This window comes from Augochlora pura, chromosome 4 (genome assembly GCF_028453695.1).
Source record: "Augochlora pura isolate Apur16 chromosome 4, APUR_v2.2.1, whole genome shotgun sequence".
NCBI lineage: Eukaryota > Metazoa > Arthropoda > Insecta > Hymenoptera > Halictidae > Augochlora > Augochlora pura.
The window spans coordinates 11,528,114-11,549,701 of NC_135775.1; the positions used below are offsets into that span (position 1 = coordinate 11,528,114).

Genomic DNA, 21,588 nt, shown 5'->3' on the forward strand with positions numbered 1-21,588 from the left:
ATATATGCTGCAAATAACATGTACGATATATTAACTTGTTAAGTACTGTTATAATGTTAGGTACTATTTGCGCGATAACTGCCTTGCGCAATTATTTGTGCATGTACATAATTACTTTAAATTTCTAACTGAAACATTAATCTTTGTTCACGATTTGTTTATATGACATGTTGATCAACCGGACCATCTCCAGTTAAAAGTCTGAAAATATCTACCACTGATTAAACATCTCCGTGTCACGGTACCCTTGAAGTAATTATAGCTTCCAAATTGGTTTCTATAGGCACATGATCTCTTCCAAGTTATTTAAAACAGGCTGTATAGAAAATATTCTCTTTTGCTAGAACACGGAGACTATAGCAGTTAACCTCTATAAAATATTGAGAATTTTTTAAATTTATTACGTATCGATCAGTATTACTTCTAAAATGTTTTTTAGTTAATAATTACTAAAAAATATATGATTTCTTATTACGAAGGTACGATCTTTATAATGTAAAAGGACTGAGCGAAAATATGAAACACAATGACATCTCGAAAAAGGCGAGCAGTTCCGTCAGGCGAAATATTCTACACTCGTAAAACTCAACTTTAAATGTTCATGGCAATTAAAATATTTATTCAATTTCATTAATTTCTTCATTTCCGAGGTGCATACATAATTATCAATTTGAAAATTTTCGTTGAATGTCACCGAATTTCTAAACCCGATTTGCTCGAAAAGATAAGCCTCCTCTCGGTGTTTCGAAAATATCCAAAACTTTCATCCGTTCGCTTGAACTATTCAAAGTTTGACGACTTTTGCGAGGGACAGTGTATCGTAAAAATATCTTTGGCAGGTTTCCGTGATATTTTCCCGCGGTACAGAAAGGCCAGGTTCCAAAGGCCCGTATCGATGTACCGCTTGCCTGTTCTTTCTTCGTTAAACGTCGCCCGCGGCTCGACGGCCAAGTATTTTATGCGACCGATCGAAATGCAATTTCCGCTCGATTTCGGTCCGGCGCGCTCTACGGGCCGCGGCGGGGCAGAACTGCTAGAAGTTCGTAAGAATTCCGTGACCCGGGAAGCACCGTGATTTACATGGACAAAATTTGTCGACGGCGATCGACGGTCCTCTTATTGTGAGCCACGGAAATCCACGGCGTGGCACTTCCTGTGCAGCGTGCACAGACATCCGGCGATACACGGCCGACGAAGAATTCCGGCCGTTAACAACAGAGAACAGGCAACTTTCCGCGCAGTCGCCGCTGGCGGCGAACCTCGCGGAAGTATGCTGGAAAATTCTGTGATTACGGGCGGACATTGGGAAAGTTTCAGTAGAAAAATGCTGATGAAAAATGCTTGGAACGGGAATTGTTACACCCGCGGATGTAATAATGAAAATCACAGGGAATTACGTTTGAAATGCGCATTAACGAAACTATTCCAGCCGGGGCGTTTCGTATCGGAGTAGAAACGACGAACAGAACGGTAAACATTCTTGCCGCTTTGAAACTCGTTTCCCGTACGCTTTGCTTTCGCCGCCGCTGCTGCCCTATTATTGAATAAGCGGAGAAAACTTTGCGACTCCGTAACTGCCGAGTTTTAATAAGCCGATCGTTTCGCGTTCAGCGCCTCTATCGCCGCGCGTGTAAGACTCAAAGATACCCGCTCGCCGAGCTCGACATTACCTTTATCTATCGTCGCATTGTTCCCCGGCCGAGTGCCAATAGTGCTTCCGTTGGGGAGGCTAGACCGACTGATTGATCGGGATGACACAATCGAGGACGTCACAATTAATGAAGCCCTAGTATTTAATTATTAAAGCTTTTAAATAATCGATAATGTCGAATTAATGATCTCCGAACTGGCGAGAGATGCAGCTAGATTGATAGCAGATGGAATCGTTTTATAAATATTTCAATCCGTCCAGTGAGGTCGATAATCTTTTGCTGAATAGTTATAAATTTCGCCTGTACGACGTTAGCAAAGTATAAAATCATTAAATAAACGAGCAACTTAACGAAGTGTTGCAATGTTACTTGACACTTTTCTCATTTTTAATCTTTTTATGGTACAAACATATTAATATCTATCTCAACATTTTAATTATACGCCACGAATTTTATCATTACATTCTCTTTCACCATTAATGGAAATATCGTGCACGTTAATTATACTGACGGTTGTACATTGAAGCTTGGTTTATTTAGTCGAATACTGTTCGCCAGGGACGTATTATCAACATTGCAGCTCATACTTAATGAAAATGCGGTCCATAGAATATGACCGTCTATATTGAAATTTTATGTCAGATCATACATAACGTCAATTTTAATGGCTATTGTAAAATGAGGCTTGGTATGTCTGATCGTATACTTTCCGCCAGAGATGTATTATTAACATTGCTGTTCATACATAATAAAGGTGTCGTTTATCAGTATTGAATTTTATGTCAAATGGTACAAATATACGGCAGGTTGGTTATCATCCCCAGGAGAAACAGTTAATCATTTACGATGCTGTTTATTTTTTCGCACGAGCCGGTGTCATCGGAATTGGGTAATCGAGCGTGCAAACACTCACCATTCAGTACATGAACTTTGATGGACGCCGTATTGGCATTGCTGGGTTTGCAGCTGTATTCCCCAGAGTCCGAGGGTTGTGCTGTCTGGATAAGGAGCCAGGAGGTGGTGATGTCGCCACCCTTTTCGGTTATCACCGAGACGCCGCCCCTGGGACTGTCATAGCTCAAGACGTTCTCGTTGTAATACCAAAAGATGAAGGCTGGTGGCTCCGAGCTGAAGTGTATAGCGCACGTCAGGTTTATCGTACTACCTGCACCCACGTACAGGTCTGGGCCGCCCAGTATCGTCGCCGTCGGCACTGGAATAAAAAATAAATCGAGTTCTTTTTCGGTTCGCGTGTTTTCAATAAGCCTCGTTTCTCTTCGAGTTGTCCCCGTTCGAGGGAATATCTGGGGAAAGATAGCAAGCTTCGGCTATTCGCGAAACCTGACGAGCTAAAGTCTGTTATTCGTGTTTAGATACATCGCGATTGTTGTAACGAGTACGAACACGATACTGCAATCTCGGCAATTAGGATGTTTCTACTTTTGTGGAGTCGTTAATGGACCAAATGTTTCCCCCGACATCACGATGCATTTGGATCGCCGGGGAATCGTTTCGAGAACAATTGAGCGTAAGACAGTTTATGGTGCATCTCGAGCAAGTGTTATAACAGAGATAACGCTGAATCTCGCGCATTTATCATTATATGTCACGTAATAAAGTTGCTGGTATTATTACAGTCGCGAACTCCTTGTGAAACTGCTAGCAAACTGTTCTGTTCTTAAAAAGCGCCTTTTATACCGATTAGCACTTTTTATCAGGCAACATTTTCCGATTCAAGTAAACATTTCTTTAATTTGGTGTTACGTTCAAATTTACCCTTGCTATCTTATACTGGTACATTTAAAAGAAATTCAAGACGTTCGAACAAGTTTGAAAACAAGTTGCTGTATTTTAAAAGGTGTACGAATACTTTATTTTCATTTAACTTTACAAGATTGTTGAGTTTATCATCGTTTTAGTCAAAGAGTTAAGTTAGAAAACCGCGCACAAACGAAACACGACTGAATTCTTGGGTATTTTTATTGGACAGTTGTGCAAAGTTTCATAAAAATTGTGGGTTCCCTTGTTAGCAGGCTGGTGTTTGGACAAAGGCTGTTGACTTACCGACGACATTCAAGCGAAACTGATGCGACTTGACGGGAATGGTCGATATCTGGCATTCGTAGAATCCCTGGTCTCTCTCCTGCGCCCACTTTATGTAAAGCGTCCATTCAGACCACTCGTTACTTTGGCCCTTGTTTTGCCCGTGTAGTGCCTGGAATCGCTGATCGCTCGTGTAGGTGTACGCCCCCGCTGTTAAAATGTGAATGTCCCTCGCTCTGACCCAGGACACCTTCGCAAACGGAATTTCAAAAGAAGAATCAGTTCCGGTGTTGTCGACAGGGCTGATCGCTTAACCGAATTCGCCGATAATAAGATGTTACGCTCGCGGTCTCGTCTCCGGACGAGAATATATTTTTGCATCCCTTGTTTTCGTTGTTCGACGGTCGACTGCTGCGATTAGTATTCTAACATTGCTTTCGTTACTCCGCCCGACAGTTTAACGAGCGCTTCGACGCATAAGAATAACGAATTCCGGCAACGAATGACCTAACCTCGTAAATATTCCCGAGCGTAAAATATGCCGAGGACTTGCCAATGAGATTGAAACAGTGACGGCATCTTCAGTTAATGAACGCCACTCGAGATGTCTCGAAACGATTTAACGAGTACCTTCAGAGCCACGTAAACTCTTTGAAGCAGAAATTATTAAGCACTGAATTTCCCTATGCAATTCGATCTATGAATATGTCAAGCTACGGCGGCTAATTTAATCCTTTGCGCTCGAAGCTTTCTAAACAATAATCACATTTTTAACAATTCTTTAAATATATACCGAAGGCTGCGAAGTGGACTGATTTAAAATTTATCTTCCAACTTTATTATGGCTTTATTACAGAGACAATGAAGATAAATTTGAAATGGCTTCGCTCCGGAGCATGCGAGCGAAAAAGATTAAAAATGTTTAAACACCTTCCTACTCAACTTTTGTTGTACTATTTTTTAGACTACAGTAGCCAAATTTTGGACTTCAATTACAATTTCTAGTCGATACACTGATAATAGTATAAATGTATTTTTCTCTCAAAGCACACCAGCAAGGAGAACATAGCAAATTCCTGGTCTGCTTCTCTAGCATCTTATTACAGGGTTCATCGATCATGCGCAAGAGTATGATACAAAAATTCCCGACAGAAGACAATTATCTAAAGGCCGGGATAAAGCATCCAGAAAAGCTCGTCAACAATGCATTCTTCGAATCCTCTAGTTTTTTCAGGCGATACGATCTTTAAGAAAGAAACTGTTGTCGAAGACAAGGAAAGAATGAAGTATTCAAGACACCCAAGATATCGCGAGGCTACATTTGTCTCCGGATGGCCACGAAGAGATTCGAAGTTATTCAGGGACGCTCCGAAAAAATTTACTCGCAAGAATGCAGGTGTCCCCGGTACGCAAGTAACGGAGAATCTCTGAACACTTCTTGGAGGGTTGACGATAGCGAGCATGGGCGTCTCCACAGGAGTTAATATTTCAGCGGTGTCTCGTCATTCTGTACCGCTAAATATTTCACAGAACCGAGACACGGGGTCAGAAGTTCCGGCACGAGCACGCTTCCGTCACCCGCAAACGCCTGCCGCGCTCGTCCGTATAATACATAATTTGTTTCGACGAAGGAGACATTTAAACTTCAGTCCCGGTGAACTTTGACGTCTTCTGGGACCACGGTAATTTCATCGGCCGTGCGCGAGTGTGTGCGAGCACACACCCTCTGGTCCTGGCACCCTCTTCAGCAACGAGAAAGTAATCTAGTAAACTCCGCGGGTAAGTCTGCCAACGGCAAAGTAACTGCCGGCGCGGTGCTAGTTTACTCGTACCCGCGAAGCGGAGAGACCGAATCGACGACAATTTGTCGACTCTGTGTTTTGTTCCCAGCTCGCTATGAACGGGGCCATTTAACACCAGCCCCCCACGTCCGGACTTCTTAAACTGTCCGAGATGAAATTCGAATCGCCGCGCCGTCGCCGGAGTAGAACTCGTCGAATCGTCCGTGTAGATTAATTAACCGAGTTGCCGAGTTCGAACCCGGATGTCAAAAGTCGTTTCTGAGAAGCAATTAACGAGACAATAGAGCAAAAATTGTGCCCGAGCTTCGACTCGTCGACGACTTCTTCGAAACGTACCAACTTGACTGCGGATCTTTAGGTAAAGCGAAAATTGTCTGCGCTGATCGTGAGAAGAAAAGTTAAGATTGAAACCGGGGGCTTAATACCGGTATGATCCTGATACCGGCATTTTACCGGCAAAGTTATACTAAAATAGGTTATTATCGAAATACCGATAGTGTCATTACATACACCGAAACCGATATTGTATTACTGAAAACTAAAATACCGGTACACCATTTTCGTATTTTAAGTTTGGAAATGTAGTAGTGATGGATTAGTTTTGTTTCCGAAATGAAGGACGTATCTTTATTTGGTTATCCGAGGTATCCCAAAAATGTGTAACAATCTGAAAATGAAGGGTACCTGAAGTCATTTGAAGTAGCTCTTTCCTTAGCGAAAATGCTATCCGCGGCTTTGTTTATGAGTTATTAATGGAAAACACTAACTAATGAGAAATAAGCTCGGCTGGCACAAGGCGGCCAAGTAAACAAAGCCGTGAATTGCATCTTCGCCAAGGAAACAGCTATTTCACGAGCTACTAAAGATACAAGACTGAATTTATTTAAACACGAAGTTATTTTTATTATAACGTGTGTTTAGATTAAAGAATTTGTTCAATCATTACAATTTCTATAATTTTAAAACTGAAAACGTGAAATTTTCGTGAATCGAGAATGGCGAATACATAAAATTAACATCTATGGAGGCGGTATTTTTAGGACACCTTTTGGATTTTTATGACAGCGCAAATTTGTAGTGTAAATGAATTATTACAATATTGAATATTTGTAATGGCAACGATCAATCTACATATAGAACTCATCGAACACATAATGAAAACGTAAAAGATAGGAACGGATAGTTACCTTCGCTCCTAAGGATATATGGAAAATTCTAATCTTTCCCTAAATCAGAATGTTGTAAAATAGAGTTATTCAAAAAAATATTGCTTGTACTAAACATTTTTAAGGTTTTGGATTTAAAGGTTTTAAGGTTTCAACAAATTAGCAACACACAAGAACGTTTCATTAAAATGGAAAGTCAACCACGCTTCTGTATAAAATTCTGGAGATCCTGCCTCGTTCTCGAGTGCTCGCCGCTCTCGTTCCAGGCAATCCCAAACAGCGAGCACGTAACGAGGTATTCCTATATTCCCGCGCTAATCCATATTAAACCGCAAATCCCACCGACTCGCGGCCGAGTCCTCTGTTTACGTGACGACGAGATTCTGACCAGGAGACACATCAATTTTCTGGGGCACGATGGAGTGGGCAAACACGGACGAGTTCCTCCGAAACGAAACCCATATCGAGCAATATCCTTTCACCCATGGCCCGTCCTCGTTTCCCGAGGATAATAACGTTTCGGTGAACAGTTGCGAGCGATTGAGTGACTGATTGCAAGGATGATCGAGAGGTACGATCCGTCGCGTGCGATACACAGGACGTATAGATCGCGGTGGAAGGAGCCGAACCCGGTAATCTGCTCCGCGAAGGAATTACTCGGCTGCCTACCGACGCGAGAAATGAACTTTTCCACGGGAGAACTATTAACAGGGACAACGGGAGTGGCTAATTGGATGATTGGTTCATCCGGTCGCGTAATCCGAATCGCTCGAGGCGCGCAAGTCGACGGGACCAGTTCGGTGTCCGTATTTAATCAGACATTGATAAAGGCTTCAATGGTTTTTCTATCCGCGGACGCGGCTTCTCTAATACCTGAATCAAGGCAGAGGAGCTTTTTTAATTAGGCTCTCGGAGCGAGCGGCGGGTCGGCCGCTTAGAAATCGCGACAAAGAGTATCTCTTTCTACTCGTTCGTGCCGCGAAGTCCAGAACTTCTTCTCCCCAACCAGGGCTGAAGTTTTTTTATTATCTTTCAACGCGTTTGACCCTGTCCTGGAACCTTCTCTCATTACGACTTTGTCTAGCCTTCGGAGGCCGCCGTATGGCGGGAAACTTGGGTCACGTGCAGAGTGACAAGCAAACAAGCAAACAACGAAACTTTATTTATTCGTCGGCTGAGGCGCGCTGGCCGCAGTCGGGAGTATAATCTTTAAAAAAAACACAGCTTCTTTGAACGCTGCGAGTTTTGGGTGGCCTAAAATAAACTACTGCGTAATTCTTTTATTTTGGAACTAGTAAAATAGACGAGAATATAAGTATGACTACGTAGAGATGCATTCGGTCTTCTAAAATAGTGCGATCAAACAACTTATGATAAACTATCATTTTATACTATTGCGTATGACATAAACTGTAACCCTCTTAGTACCGAAGAACGATATATCGTTGTTGGCTACTCTTGAAAAAATATTGTTTTCTTAATATTTTTACTAAATAACAATTTTATTTCTTCTTATTTATCCCTCTTTGAATTTGGCAATTATCAGATTGTACAAAATTCTTGTAATTTCCTTCCGAAACTTTATCAAACTACATCAATGCATTGAGAGCGTTAAAGTATAAATACACTATTTATTGTTCCAATGACATTAACATTCAAATTGAAGGTAATTGCGAGATGGAAACCCCGCATATTAATTCTTTAATTTAGTAATAGTAATTATAATTTGTTAATTACTGCAATTCACACTGTCGGCTATATAATTGTTCGGGACAATGAAGCAATCAACGGCTTTAATTACATCAATGACGATAACAACTTGTTCATGCGTTTGATCGAAGTATGTAGATTTAGATATCAATTGTATACCAACTTCATTTAATATTTCCCCGATTAATTAATATCGAATGTCTCTTTTAGAATAGCGTATTGGATCAAAACATCCTGTTACAAAGCTATCGAAATTGAATCATCGATAACTGCGTGGATGATAATGCAATCCCTGATCCTGTCCAGGAATATTTACGAAAAGTGGAAGTGTTCATTACTTGCATAGAGATCATCAGTGACTAGTAAATATTAAAATCTTCCGGAGAAAGGGCCAATTACATCAAACACTTAGCCCAAAGTGGACGAGACATTGATCGAAGTTCTGCCAGGAAGTACCGAGCATAATTTACATACCAAAGGATTAACAATCGAAGTTAAACCGGGAACGCGGTTCGTCAGTGACAGAACATCGAAATTTATGGATCCATCTCGACGATCCTCGGCAATTAATCCCTCGAACGTGCATAAATTGGAAAAGGCAGACTGTCTCCGGCGACTACAAGCCGGCGTACGCAGCCGTACTATGGCTGGCACCACTTAACGTATTTACCCGAGAAAGTTTACGTCTGGCGAGCCACCGCTGCAAGGGAACGGATGCAGTTTAACGCTCCCGAACTTAGCCATCGAGACGGTGAGGCACCGCTGTGCCGCGTCGGGCGGAAACTACGGGAAGACGTCCAAGATGATGAATGCCAAACGTTAAGCAAAACTGGTGCGGGCAAAACTGGAAATGGATTCGCATATTGTCTGCCGCGCGAACTCGCCAGCAACTTTGTACATAAAGTTTTTGGATGATCATCGGGTCCCCACCCTCCACCGCGTTGTGTCATAAATTCTTATTATGCATCCCGGCCATCGATTAGTCTCGGACTTCGTAATACTTCTGGACTAGAAATTTTGAGGAAAACATGTTTTCGCATAAAAAAAACATTGAGTAGATTGCAATCAGAGTATAACGCTCTTGCCCTAACACGTTAAGTACTGAAAATCGACCCGAAAAATTTCTACAAATTTCTACAATGAATTTTGAAAACTTGTGTTGATAGTCTAATACCTAGCTGGTAATTTTAATACTTTTGCACCAAATTTTCTAATTTAGAAAGAATTTTTGAAAAACTATTATACCTCGATTATCCTAAATCGCTTAATTATCGGACCTCTTTTACGTAAATCGTTTTTCATAGAGCTTATCTCAGGGCGAATTTAGTTAGTGCACATTCATTTCATCAAAAGTAGAACGCGGCTCTATTTCGTTCACTGGTCAGTTTGGAAGAAATGCAGATGAAAACAATATTCACAATTTTCACTGCGATGAATCATCTGGAATACACAATCAAAGTCTAAATTCGCTTCTACATTCAACTGATTGCGTGTGAAATGTACTTTCACAATAGAAAATTATGATGTCTATTTTGGGACAATTTTTGTGCCGATTGCGAGCATTAAATACCAATGGAAATTTTCCATATTTCCGTAACTGGATTGCAACCAAATGTATATGATTTATAATTGCGTTGGTAACGTAAAGATCTGCGGTCTAGTCAACACAATTTAACACGGGACTACGTAAGAGCTATTTTCCAGAGAGATTTCACCGGATTCAGCGTATGCCGCTTCAGCATATTCCCTGCAGGACGTGACACGTCGATTTGGCTGAGTCAAGATATCAGGATTACTGGCAGAAACTCGAAACCAGGTATAGGTCCGAGAGAAAGCTCGATTTCATTGATACAGCGTAAATATTGGCTTTAGTACAGCCTGTCAGATGAAGGCTGGGTATAGACCCACGGAGCACATTGTGCCGACAAGAGAGCTTCATGGTGTTTCTTGAAGGTGACTATGTATAGGGAAATCCTGGATTCTGTAATATCTCCATTGTGTGCAGTTCCCCAGTCTTATCGCTACGAAATGGAATCGGCGACCGTGTCGTAACGGTCAACTGTCCCAGATCCGACGGATCTCGTTGTAGTGTAGCGGAATAGCGAATAGTGCGTCAATAATTCCGAAAAGCGAAGTGGCGCAATGAAACGCCAAAAACGTCGGCCAAGTATTCGAAGTGTCGGTGAATCACGTATTGAGGAAATCCGTGTGACCCAGCAATTCGGGCCGGGGGAAAATGGGATTCCATGGCCGACGCGGGACGACGAATGAAATTAAAGGCGCGTCTGCTCCCGACTGTATAATGAATTTACTTAATACGGTTTACACACCCAGAAATGCCGAAATTGAACAGCCCCGTCCCCCCTGTTCCACTCTAAGCCCGATCCACTGTACTCCGCCGTGATCTCCGGCTTCCTCCTTTTTCCGGCTAATCCTGTTTGCCTACGAGCTTCCCGCGAGAAAGCTCACCGAATGTACTGGGTGGCGAGTAAGTGTTGCTCGCAAGTTTATAAATCCGGTGCTTGCCTGAATATTCTTCGGATTTCGGGATCATTAACAAGTAACATCAGTAAGTGTCTCTCTTATTCACGAGCTGCGCAATTTCAGCCTTTCGTACAACAATAAATTATTCTACATCCATCACATTTCTAACACAGTTTATGGACATCGCGTTTTTGCAAGTATTTCAATGATCTTCTTGGACTTTAGACGCTATAGTATTCTTTAATTATATCTCGTTTCGAATTAATAAATTTGGTCTTCTCAGCAAGCTAAATACACACAATTTATCTAAATAACTTGATATAAGTTTCTGAGATTCATCTCTCGTATCTCATGGATTCCAGGGCTAAAAACTGATCATAACTATGATCTCGTTTTGCGTACTTCTTAATATTAAAATTCATTCATATTGTTTTTGAATGTTTAGCATTACTTAATTTAGTTCATTTTAATGCGACTGTGTGTACCAGCCCACCTTTAGTATTCCCTGTATTCAAATGTAAAGTCGACCTTGGGTTCTACGATTCCATAATCAGAATATGTATTTATGCTAATGCAATCATGGATGAAATAGATTTTTCAATGTCGATGTGTACAATTGCAAAATGACATTATGTAAACTGCGAAGCGCCACCTTGCAACCTCACTTGTAACCTCACTCGTATGACACACGTCGTATATGTTCTACATTTCTTTCATTGTCTTCATTCTCTGAATTATTATATTCGGGTTATTTCAGTAAATAAATAAAATACACGTCCTTTTACATTTATCACAACTAAAAATTACCTTCCATGGATCATAAAAGGAATATAAAGAATGAGTAGAATCGTCACTTCTGTTAAACCTAAAATGAAACACTGTATAAAATTTAGATCCTCTTACGTACTTTATAGTGTCTGTAAGATTTATCACCAGCAGTTAAACATCTGATTTATTTGGATGTTCAATGATGTCTTTGTAAGTGAGCTCTTCGCGAAATGTTCTAATAAATGTTCAAATAATCTTTGCGAGACAGGAAGTTAAGTCATTATTGCTGGATATAACGATTCTAATGATTCTAATAAGTATACAGGGTGATCCTCGAAACTTATGCATATTCCAAAATATGCGTTGCGCGAAAAAATAATATATACAAAAGTTGCATGGTTTAAAGGAGTACATTATGTAGTGTATTTATTTTTGTATGGGTAGAGAATTTTCGGAGATTTAGACGTCAATTTAATTTAAATAGAATAGTATATTTTTGATATAAATAGAAATTTAATAGAGTTCACCTATTACATTGGTGATATACCTTTAATGAACCGAAATACAGTTCGCGATCTTGGAATTCACTTCTCCCAAACTCTTTCCTTCGCCGATCACTTCTCCCATCTCACAAACTCAGCATCCAGATCTTTGGGATTCCTAATTAGACACTCTACAGACTTCAAAAATCTGACCACCCTAAAAATTCTTTACTCATCGCTAGTTCTCCCCCATCTTCAATATGGCTCACAAATATGGAATCCTCACCAACAATGTTATATAAACAAGTTGGAAACAATTCAGCACAAATTCTTGAGATTCGCTTCATTTAAAATTGGAACACCAATACCTTATTATTCACACCATTACGAACCTATCCTTAATACCATGAACATGAGTACACTCAAACAAAGAAGAACTTTGGCAGACATTCTTTTCATTTTCAAAATTATTAACCAAATAATCGATTGTCCACCCATCCTAGAACTGTTGAAACTAAAGGTTCCTGCTAAAGCAATACGTTCAAAAGAATTATTTCACGTAGATTACTTTAAAACCAATTTAGGATATCAAAATTGTATAACGAGAGCATTACGAACAGCAAATAAACTTAGTCCAAAAATCGACTTCTTTGGCAATTCATTGAGCCAATTTACAAAGGCAGCAACTCTAGCCATTAAAACACACACTCTGTAATTAATTCATCACACACTCTTATATTATGATTTATAATTTATATTATTCAAATGTATTCCGGACTACGTATATATACAACTTCTATGTAACACAAAAGGGTCTTACTAGCCCGTTAATAAAGAATAATAATAATAATAATAATAATAAAAATATGAAAGAATATCGAATACTGTATAAACTAGTATTTACCATTATTAGCCGTAAACCTAATATGTAACGGGTAATTTAAGAGCAGTTACATAGAAAGCTAAGTAAATTCTGATACGAAAACGAACCTATTAAAAGAAAGAATTATTATTTTATCGTAGCCCGAAATTATGTTCTATTTCAGGAAGAATACGTTAGCATTTTGTTACGTTGCAAATACATAGTTGCAATCCGAATTTTTGAGCTACCCAGTACATCGATGAAAATGCAGCTCGATCGAAAAACTACAGTGTGTAATCGAGGTCGACGTAATTTCGGGATTTCCCGTAATTCCAGCCGTTATCACGAGAAATTCCGACCTTTGGTCGATTACTGGCAAACGACAATGTCTTCCCCATTCTAGCCTGTAATTACCAACTTCGGGAAGAAGTTCTTCCATCCGGCGAAGTCTCTAGAAGGAAGTACCGGAGCTCCTTGAACGGAAATTTGTCTGCGAATCGACTCGGATTCGCGTGTTTGGATGCTGTAAGGTGAAGATTTGCTGGAACTTTATTCTACCGGAGGATCGAATCGACGACGCGGAGAAACGAGCTAATTATCCGACATGGCTTCGCTCGGGAACTGTGGACTACTTTTTCTAATGAATCTAGAGCGGAGCTTCCCGACGGGCACGCCACCACATCTGGAGAACGTTGAAATTTCAATTTCTAATTACCTTCTGTACATTATTTCCAATATAACTGTATAAGATTCGAGAATTGCAAATTCTAATGATAGCAGCTTACTAAGAATGAAATTGTGTACACAGCAACGCATATCTTTGCTAGCATGCATTGCAATGTTCAGAAAATTTTCAATGTACATACATACTTGGAAATACATTTCCAAAATATTGTTCCAATATTCTCTGAAAATTACCGAAGTTGAGTAAACTGAATTTACACTCTATAATACTATATAATAATTACAGTACCGTTACCTCTGTGAAAAATAATTTCTTATTTTCTGCTAATCTCAATTTCTTTATTTACACATTCTACTATTTATTATTTTGATAAAAAGGCGGATAACTTTGAAACTCTTTGCTCAAAATCCAAATTATTATACGATATTGATCTTTTTATAAATAGTCATTATTAAACTTTGATGAAAGAACAAGTGTACCCGAGATTAAAAGAAAATAATGGGACTACAATTTATGGTTTTCACAAAATAATTCAGAAAATCAATCCCCACTTTCGGGGACAACGATAAACTGACCACATGTCACTGACGTCGAAATAAATGCAATACTTCGCCCAAACAATTTTCTAGCCGAACGTCCGCAGAGTAGTAGATAGGAAGTGTTTTTGCAGCCCGTTAAAAAAATTTAGATCGAACGCAGTCAGGATGCACGGCAACGATGCAATAATCCGAAACCGTGGTCACGAAGTCATAATTCGAGTACCGCGTGTACACCGCCATACCCGATTACTTTCGATCGACCAATAGCTGTAACGTCGGAACCGCGAGCTACCATAAAATTGAGTTTCCAGTTGCCTTGAAGGTCGATTAACGTCCAATCGAGACCAGGCAACTCGATTATTTCCTGCAAATCGCTTTTCCTAAGGTCTTTACGAAGCCCGGATTTCCTCTCGAGCCAGTCCAAGAGTACGCCGTTCCCTCGCGTAATTACCTTATCTCCGCATCGTGGTCAAATTGCCAAAAAAATTTGCACAAAATTCGTATCTTTGTGCATTTTACTTTATTCGTTACAAATAGCAGGTTTCAAAGAGATTTTCATGTTCGCCGATAAACTGCTGGAATATACTTCAAAGTTCGCAACATGGACGTTTTTGAAGATTCTATGTCGTCGATAAATTAAATTCAATTTAAAATTCCTTTAACAGTCGGAAAACAGATGGTCGGAGAAAAACAGAGTTGCATTTGACCCAAAATAAATTAGTGTATTGTCCCCTGCTGGAAAAATGGCACGGAAAAGTGTAGAACCGAGTTTCACGCCCATCCTAACACCTTTGCTGGGTGGAAAACACGCGGTTTCCTTATTGCAGAAATGATGCCTTCTTATAGCCGCAATTTCCAGGAAACAAATTACTCGAGCCTGGTCGATTATAAACAAACAAAGTCTCCTGACTCCAATCACCGTCTCGCTCTTCCGTGGCCTCCTCTTATAGTCTCTTCCATTTAGTTCTCATTTCAGACTCTTGATTGTTATTGGCTAAGTTACGCACTGAACAGGTGACATGATTAGGTGGAGTAGGCGACCGATTCCCCTTGCTCCTCGCGTCGATTGGTTTATTGACCTTTTCCTTTACCAATAGAAGTGGGTTTCGAGAGTTCATAGATATGTGGGGACTACGAACGTGCGGGTCAGGCGAAGCGAACGGGTTTTATTAACCCCTTGCATTAATAATACCGAGCCAGACTCGTGATGAAGATTTCATGTATGATCTACTAAATATGAATAATATTAATTTCATCTAAATTGAAATCAAATTGAATTTTTCTATTATCAGAGTCTAGAAACAGAAGTAAATAAAGACCATATAGGAAATAAACATTATATGGCCCTATTAAGGAAAATATTAAGAATAAATAAGTGCTACTCAACGTAACGTAAAAGCAGTCGTAGTGCAAGGGGATAATTCCGATGCGAACAGCTAATGATTTGAACTGATTACCCGAACATTAACATTTAGATGTAACTACGAATATAAACTATTGAAACAAAATAGAAAACGATTGGGTCTAATTATTGGAGTAACGTTGAATACGAATGCCTAGTACTATTACTACAATCTACAACTTTTAAATAGAGAAGTTTTGGGGACGAGAAATACGTCCGTTTACTAGTTACGAATATTTACTATAAGAAAAGCTCAAACTCTTCCTAACTTACATTAAATAATCGTCATAAGTCAATACTGCTTTGATTTGGAATAATTGTTCTCATTCGAGTATTTACAGATAATCTAAACTAATTTGATAGGAAAATATTCCTCTCTAGCATATAATATGTGCAAGTCTGAAGTAATACTAACTATATCAAAAATAAATCGAAAAAAAGGATAAAATTTTATTATTTAAGGTTTTGTTTCCAACAAAATACGTTAAAAAATAGTGAATAGGAATCAGGTGGCGTGCCTGGCCATCACATAACAATTCTACTTTTGTTAATTCTACTCTTAAGTACACACCATATTAATGAAACAGGTCTTTAAACTTATCTTTTCTCGAAAACACAATTTTAAATAAAAAAAATTTTACGTTTTTCGATTTATTTCTCTATGTATAATTATTCTCTGGCCAGTTGCGCCGCTATTTTTCACCCACTCTGTATTAAACAAAAACCGTATTTTTGTAATCCTCCAATCGCAAACAATGAATTCTGATGCTATATATCTGTTTTCTATAAAAACATGCACTTGATCGGAGACCTAGAGTCTAGTATAATAATAACATTAATCCGATTCCATCAACTAAAATCTGTTCTATCTCAATTTTATGCACGATTTGAAACGGTTGACTACTGTGTATATTAAAATTTGTAATAATCCCGAATATTAACAGAATTTAATAGACCGAATAGATTGTGGACAGATTTGACGAAAAGGTTCGACAGAAGGTGAATGTTCCGTCCCGGAAGGGAATGATGGGAAATTCTTTCCTCGATGAACAGAGAAATAATCTTACAGTCTTGTCGCCCAGATTCCGCACTCTACACGTCAGATAGGCTGCCTTCCCGATCAGCGCAGTCACGTTCGTGCTCTGCGTGTGGTCGAACGTCGGCTCTGCCTTCGACTTCAGCCCGGAAGGATCTACCAGCAGCTGATTCCGTGGTTGACTCTGGCTCTGGTGAGGAACCATGTTGTCTATTGCCCGATCCCCTAAGCTTAGGGTATCTGTAACAGAAAGAACAAAATTCCCCGTCACCTTCTCTTCTTTTCTTCCCCTCGTGCTTGTGGAATCACGACTATATCGATTCCTGAAGACGCCGCAACAGAAACCAAGACTGTACACGACGCCCGTTCGTTCTCATAAGCATAGCGAATCACTTTGACTCTGTTCCATCTAGTGTATAAATGCCGAGGCCACCGGGAATTCGGAACAGTAGTTCTTTGGTAACGACCCTGGGCGCATTGGATCCTCATTCCCGTTTCTGTTTGTCTAGCCATCTGGCTAAGGAGCTGGTTTTCGAGCCCCGAAGTCGAAACGTTTTGACCTCTTTCCGGCGCATTCAAGAAAGTTTTTTAATCTCCGGCCCACATGTCAAAAAGTTGTCCTATCTGTAGACGAAAGGAAAGGATCTCGATTGTTCCGCGGAAACGCCCTTATAATACCATAGTTACAAGGAGTTACTCCGACCTTCTCTCCAGTTTCCATCAAACTTTTCTATCAAATTTTCTATCATCAATAGACTGCAGGTTTTTACAAAAATTCAATGTTTTCTTCATCCATCGCAACAACCGAAGGCAAAATTCTTTTCACCTTCTTACGGTTTTAAATGTGTCCTACTCGCTTTTATTATGTGCATGCAATTTGTAATGTAATTGTCAGCGTTTGACACTAAATCTACCGAGTTGGCCAAAATCACCGATTTCACATTTTTTGTTAAAGAAATTGCTGAATTCATAATGATCTATCTAAATATATTTTGTTCACCTTTAAATAGTAATACGTTGAAGAAATTTTATTGGTTTATTCATTTCTGTCTAGAGGATATTCCAAAAGTTACTCGCAATAAAAGGTTTCTGAGGTTATTTGAAGTAATTGTTTCCTTTACAATAATTTTTTCCATCATTATTAATGAGTCATTAACGAAAAACTGATTAATGACGGGGGTGCTTGGCTGGCGCGAGGCGGTCGAGCCAACAAGCAAACGGAGCCCAGTTCTGTTTATTGGTTCGGGCATCTCGCGTTAATTGATCTCATCGTTCATTGGTCATGCTCTTTTAAATAATAACTCGTAAACAAAGCCGCGGATTGGATTTATGCTAAGGAAAAAGTTACTTCAAATGATCTTAGGAAACCCTGACTTGCCGATTGCGAGTGATTTTCGGGATAGCATGTTTATCTAAAACATTGCGATAAATTATAATCGATTCACTGAAACGATCGAAAGCAGATAATGTACACATAAAGGGAATGAAACGACTTATTGAAATGACCACATCAAACATTCTGTTTGTAAATGAAGTGAATTAAAAAGCTCGTAATTAAGATTCTCAATTTCCAGTGACAGTAAAAAAGAGATTGCAATAATACCGTAAAATTAAAGGTTATTAAATATTACGGAACAGATGGTACAGCAAAGTTAACTCTTATTTTATTGAAATGTTCTAAATCGTAGCAGTTCCGTTCGTACCGAATTCACACTATTATTTTAACACAGTGAATGTACCGGATCGCGATTCTGTGTCGCAAGACTATCTATTGATCTCTATATACCTATCTGGTCACCAATCTCTCTCTCTTTCCCTCGTTTCTCCCCCTGTTTCTCTCGGCTTATCGCACCCTGTATCTGTCTTGCTCCATTTGTTCTCCCTCCGCTATCTTTTACACTCTCGTTCTTCCCCACTTTTTTTGTTCGCGTGTTGGTTTCCTTTTTTTATGGGCACGAGAAGTCGCTATAGCAAGGCTAGGATCTTTTTTTCCTTTTTTTCTTTCTAGAGACATCGAAACGACCGTCTTAATAGTGATCGTTGCAGAAATGGAACGCATCAGAGTATAATTTCTCGTGCGTGGAAACCTCCATTTTACTTGGCCGCCATGCAATGATGCGTTTCGTGAGCGCGGTACGGTTAAACTCCCGTCGAACGATGCTTTTAAATATTTACCGACGACTCGAAAGAGAGAGAAAGAGAGAGAGAGAGAGAGAGAGAGAGAGAGAGAGAGAGTGAGAGCTGCAGCCAAGTATTTGCATCTCTAATGAAACTTTTTTTAATGCGGTGTACGTTCCCCTTGGTTGAGCAAGTTCGATTGATTATCGATTTTAGTAGATGGAAACAACGATGGAAATCTATTCGAATGTATACGTTTCCTGATGTTGCGAAGGAGGAAACACAGATTAAATACTAACATCTCCGTTATGATTAATAGACCGTAAACCATTAAGTAAATTCTCATTTCCGTACATTTTATAAAATTTGAAATTGAAGAAAAGTTTCCTTCATCAACTACAGGGTTTTCCAATAGGGACGGGTCGATGTTGACAGTCTGTAGCGGTCATGTTAGGTTGAGTGCGTCGTTGAAATCTGTTTTTTACAATTCAGTCGGTCATGCCAAATCACCATGCCAAGTTACACGATTGAGCAGCACGTCCAAATGATAAAATTATATTATCAAAATAAGTGTTCGTTAGTGCAAACGTTGCGCGCGTTACGCCCATTTTACGGTAGACGGGGCTTCAAGCCCTTCAAAGTCGACCCTTCAACGCAAAATTGCCGTATATGGGACAATTCCAACCCACACGAGATTCACCAGGTGGCAATGCATCCACAAAAAGTTACTGTTTGGTGCGGATTTTGTGCCGACGGCGTCATAGGCCCATACTTTTTTCAAAATGACGTTGGTGAGGCTGTTACCGTCAACGGCGAGCGTTACAGATCCATGATAACCAATTTCTTGTGGCCCAAATTGAACGATATGGACGTGAACAACATGTGGTTCCAGCAAGACGGCGCTACGTGCCACACAGTGAACGACACGATAGACATTCTGCATGAACGATTTGAAGGTATGGTTATCTCTCGCGGAGATGACGTGAATTGGTCACCAAGATCCTGCGATTTAACCCCTCTAGACTTCTTCTTGTGGGGTTTTCTGAAGTCGCAGGTCTGTACCAGTAAGCCACAATCAACCGACGCTCTCAAAGCCAACATAGTCCAGGCCATCGCTGAAATTCAGCCGGAGTTATGCGGCAGAGTTATTGATAATTGGTCCTCTCGGATGCGTGCCACCGTGCGAAGCCGCGGGGGACATTTGAACGATGTCATATTCCATATGAAATGGCATACACGGGCCTCTCAAATAAAAAAAAAAATTCGTTAATACCTTATACACAGCCTGTTTTATTCCATTTCAAAATCGACCCGCCCTTATTGGAAAACCCTGTAGAACATTATTCATTTTAAGCGAAATAAAAGCATTATTCTATAGCACGAATTTTGTATATATATTGGTATAAAAAAGTTTATCTGGCTTAAAATTAGAAAATCTGAATCTTTGTATATAAATTAGAGACGAATTAACAAATTCAAAATGCTTCAATATCCTCTGAGGTATGAAGTAAAACTCGAAAATCCTGATAAACCAACAGCTCGAGATATTTTGGTAGCATTGTAGCTGACAATAAAATAAACCTAAAAACAAGTTGCATCGTGCTACTGAGAGTAAATTAACCCTTTGCACTCCACGCCATCATGGGTGTCACCTACCTGCACTGTATGAAACTTCATATTATATGATAGACGTTTGGAACAAAGTAAGATATTATATTAGAATATTATTAAGATTTTACTTTATTAAGATATTATATTAGAATATTTGAAAATGAACATTTTGTTTCTTATAATTTTCTGCAGTATAATCAATTTTAAAGCATTCCCCGATACGCATTTAAGGCTGATTATTGCATATTTTACAATAATAAGTGATTTTTCGTCTTCTATTCTTCTGTCAGAAGAAACGATACAGTCCTGTTTTTTTCTTTCCACATTATGTAAATAGTTTATATATTGTTCAATCTATTGTTTGTCGAATATATTCATGGACGTATTCTCTGTTCTCGAAAATCATTATATATTTTACATATGTATATAATTATACATCTCAGTAATTGTACCGTATTCTGATTTGTTTTCATCAGAGAAAGGTACATTTTTCAAGAAGTTACACTATAATAAATTAATTACCCATTCTAGCTAATAAACTTTAATGTCTAGTAATATACGAGAATCACGATGTCCCCCGAGAGGAGTCAACGGAGTTTAAAGGGTTAATACTTGTTTTGCATTTCGAAAACGTCCACATGGTGTAAAAGTATAGAGGTTTGCTGTATAGTGATTATACAAGGAGTCCCAAAATTCACTCGCAATCGGGAAATAAGGGGTTCCTAAGGTCATATGAGGTAACTTCTTTCTTAGCGAAAATGCAATCAGGAACTTTGTTTACAAGTTATTAGCGAAAGACATTGAACGATGAGAGGCGTGGCCGGATTGCGCAAGGCGGCCGAACCAATAACCAATTGAAGCTCCGTTCTGCTTATTGGCTTAACCGTCTCGCGCCAGCTAATCTCGCCTCTGGTCACTTGGTCACTGTTTTTTCTTGATAACTCATAAAGAAAGCAACAGATTACATTCACGCTAAGGAAAATGTTATTTCAAATGTTCTCAGGAACCCCTCATTTCACGATTACGAGTAATTTTCCGGGCATAATTAACTTTACATTTATCGACTCGAACATATTAAATTCCGTTTATTCAGAACTAAACAAAATAAAAGAATCTAAAGGTTTAAAAAGAATATAACATTATTTATACTTGAGAGCAAATCAAAGTAACCGTTTCCATTATTTTACGATGATAGAAAATCATTTTTCACTTCCGCGAAGATACACAA

At 39.4% G+C, this 21,588-nt stretch overlaps 1 protein-coding gene across 2 annotated transcripts in view; it reads right to left on the reverse strand.

The window, feature by feature from the left end:
- The window catches only part of LOC144468859 (zwei Ig domain protein zig-8), a 63,418-nt gene that overhangs the window by 14,101 nt on the left and 27,729 nt on the right, over nucleotides 1-21,588 (reverse strand). For both annotated transcript variants that reach the window (XR_013493882.1, XM_078178626.1), the window contains exons 2-4: nucleotides 16,663-16,871; nucleotides 3,717-3,945; nucleotides 2,566-2,865 (exon numbers count right to left, since the gene is read on the reverse strand). Coding sequence is in view for 1 of the 2 variants with exons in the window: in XM_078178626.1 (XP_078034752.1) it covers nucleotides 2,566-2,865; nucleotides 3,717-3,945; nucleotides 16,663-16,871 (738 nt within the window). In the remaining variant the exon portion in view is untranslated. The remainder of the gene's footprint in view (nucleotides 1-2,565; nucleotides 2,866-3,716; nucleotides 3,946-16,662; nucleotides 16,872-21,588) is intronic.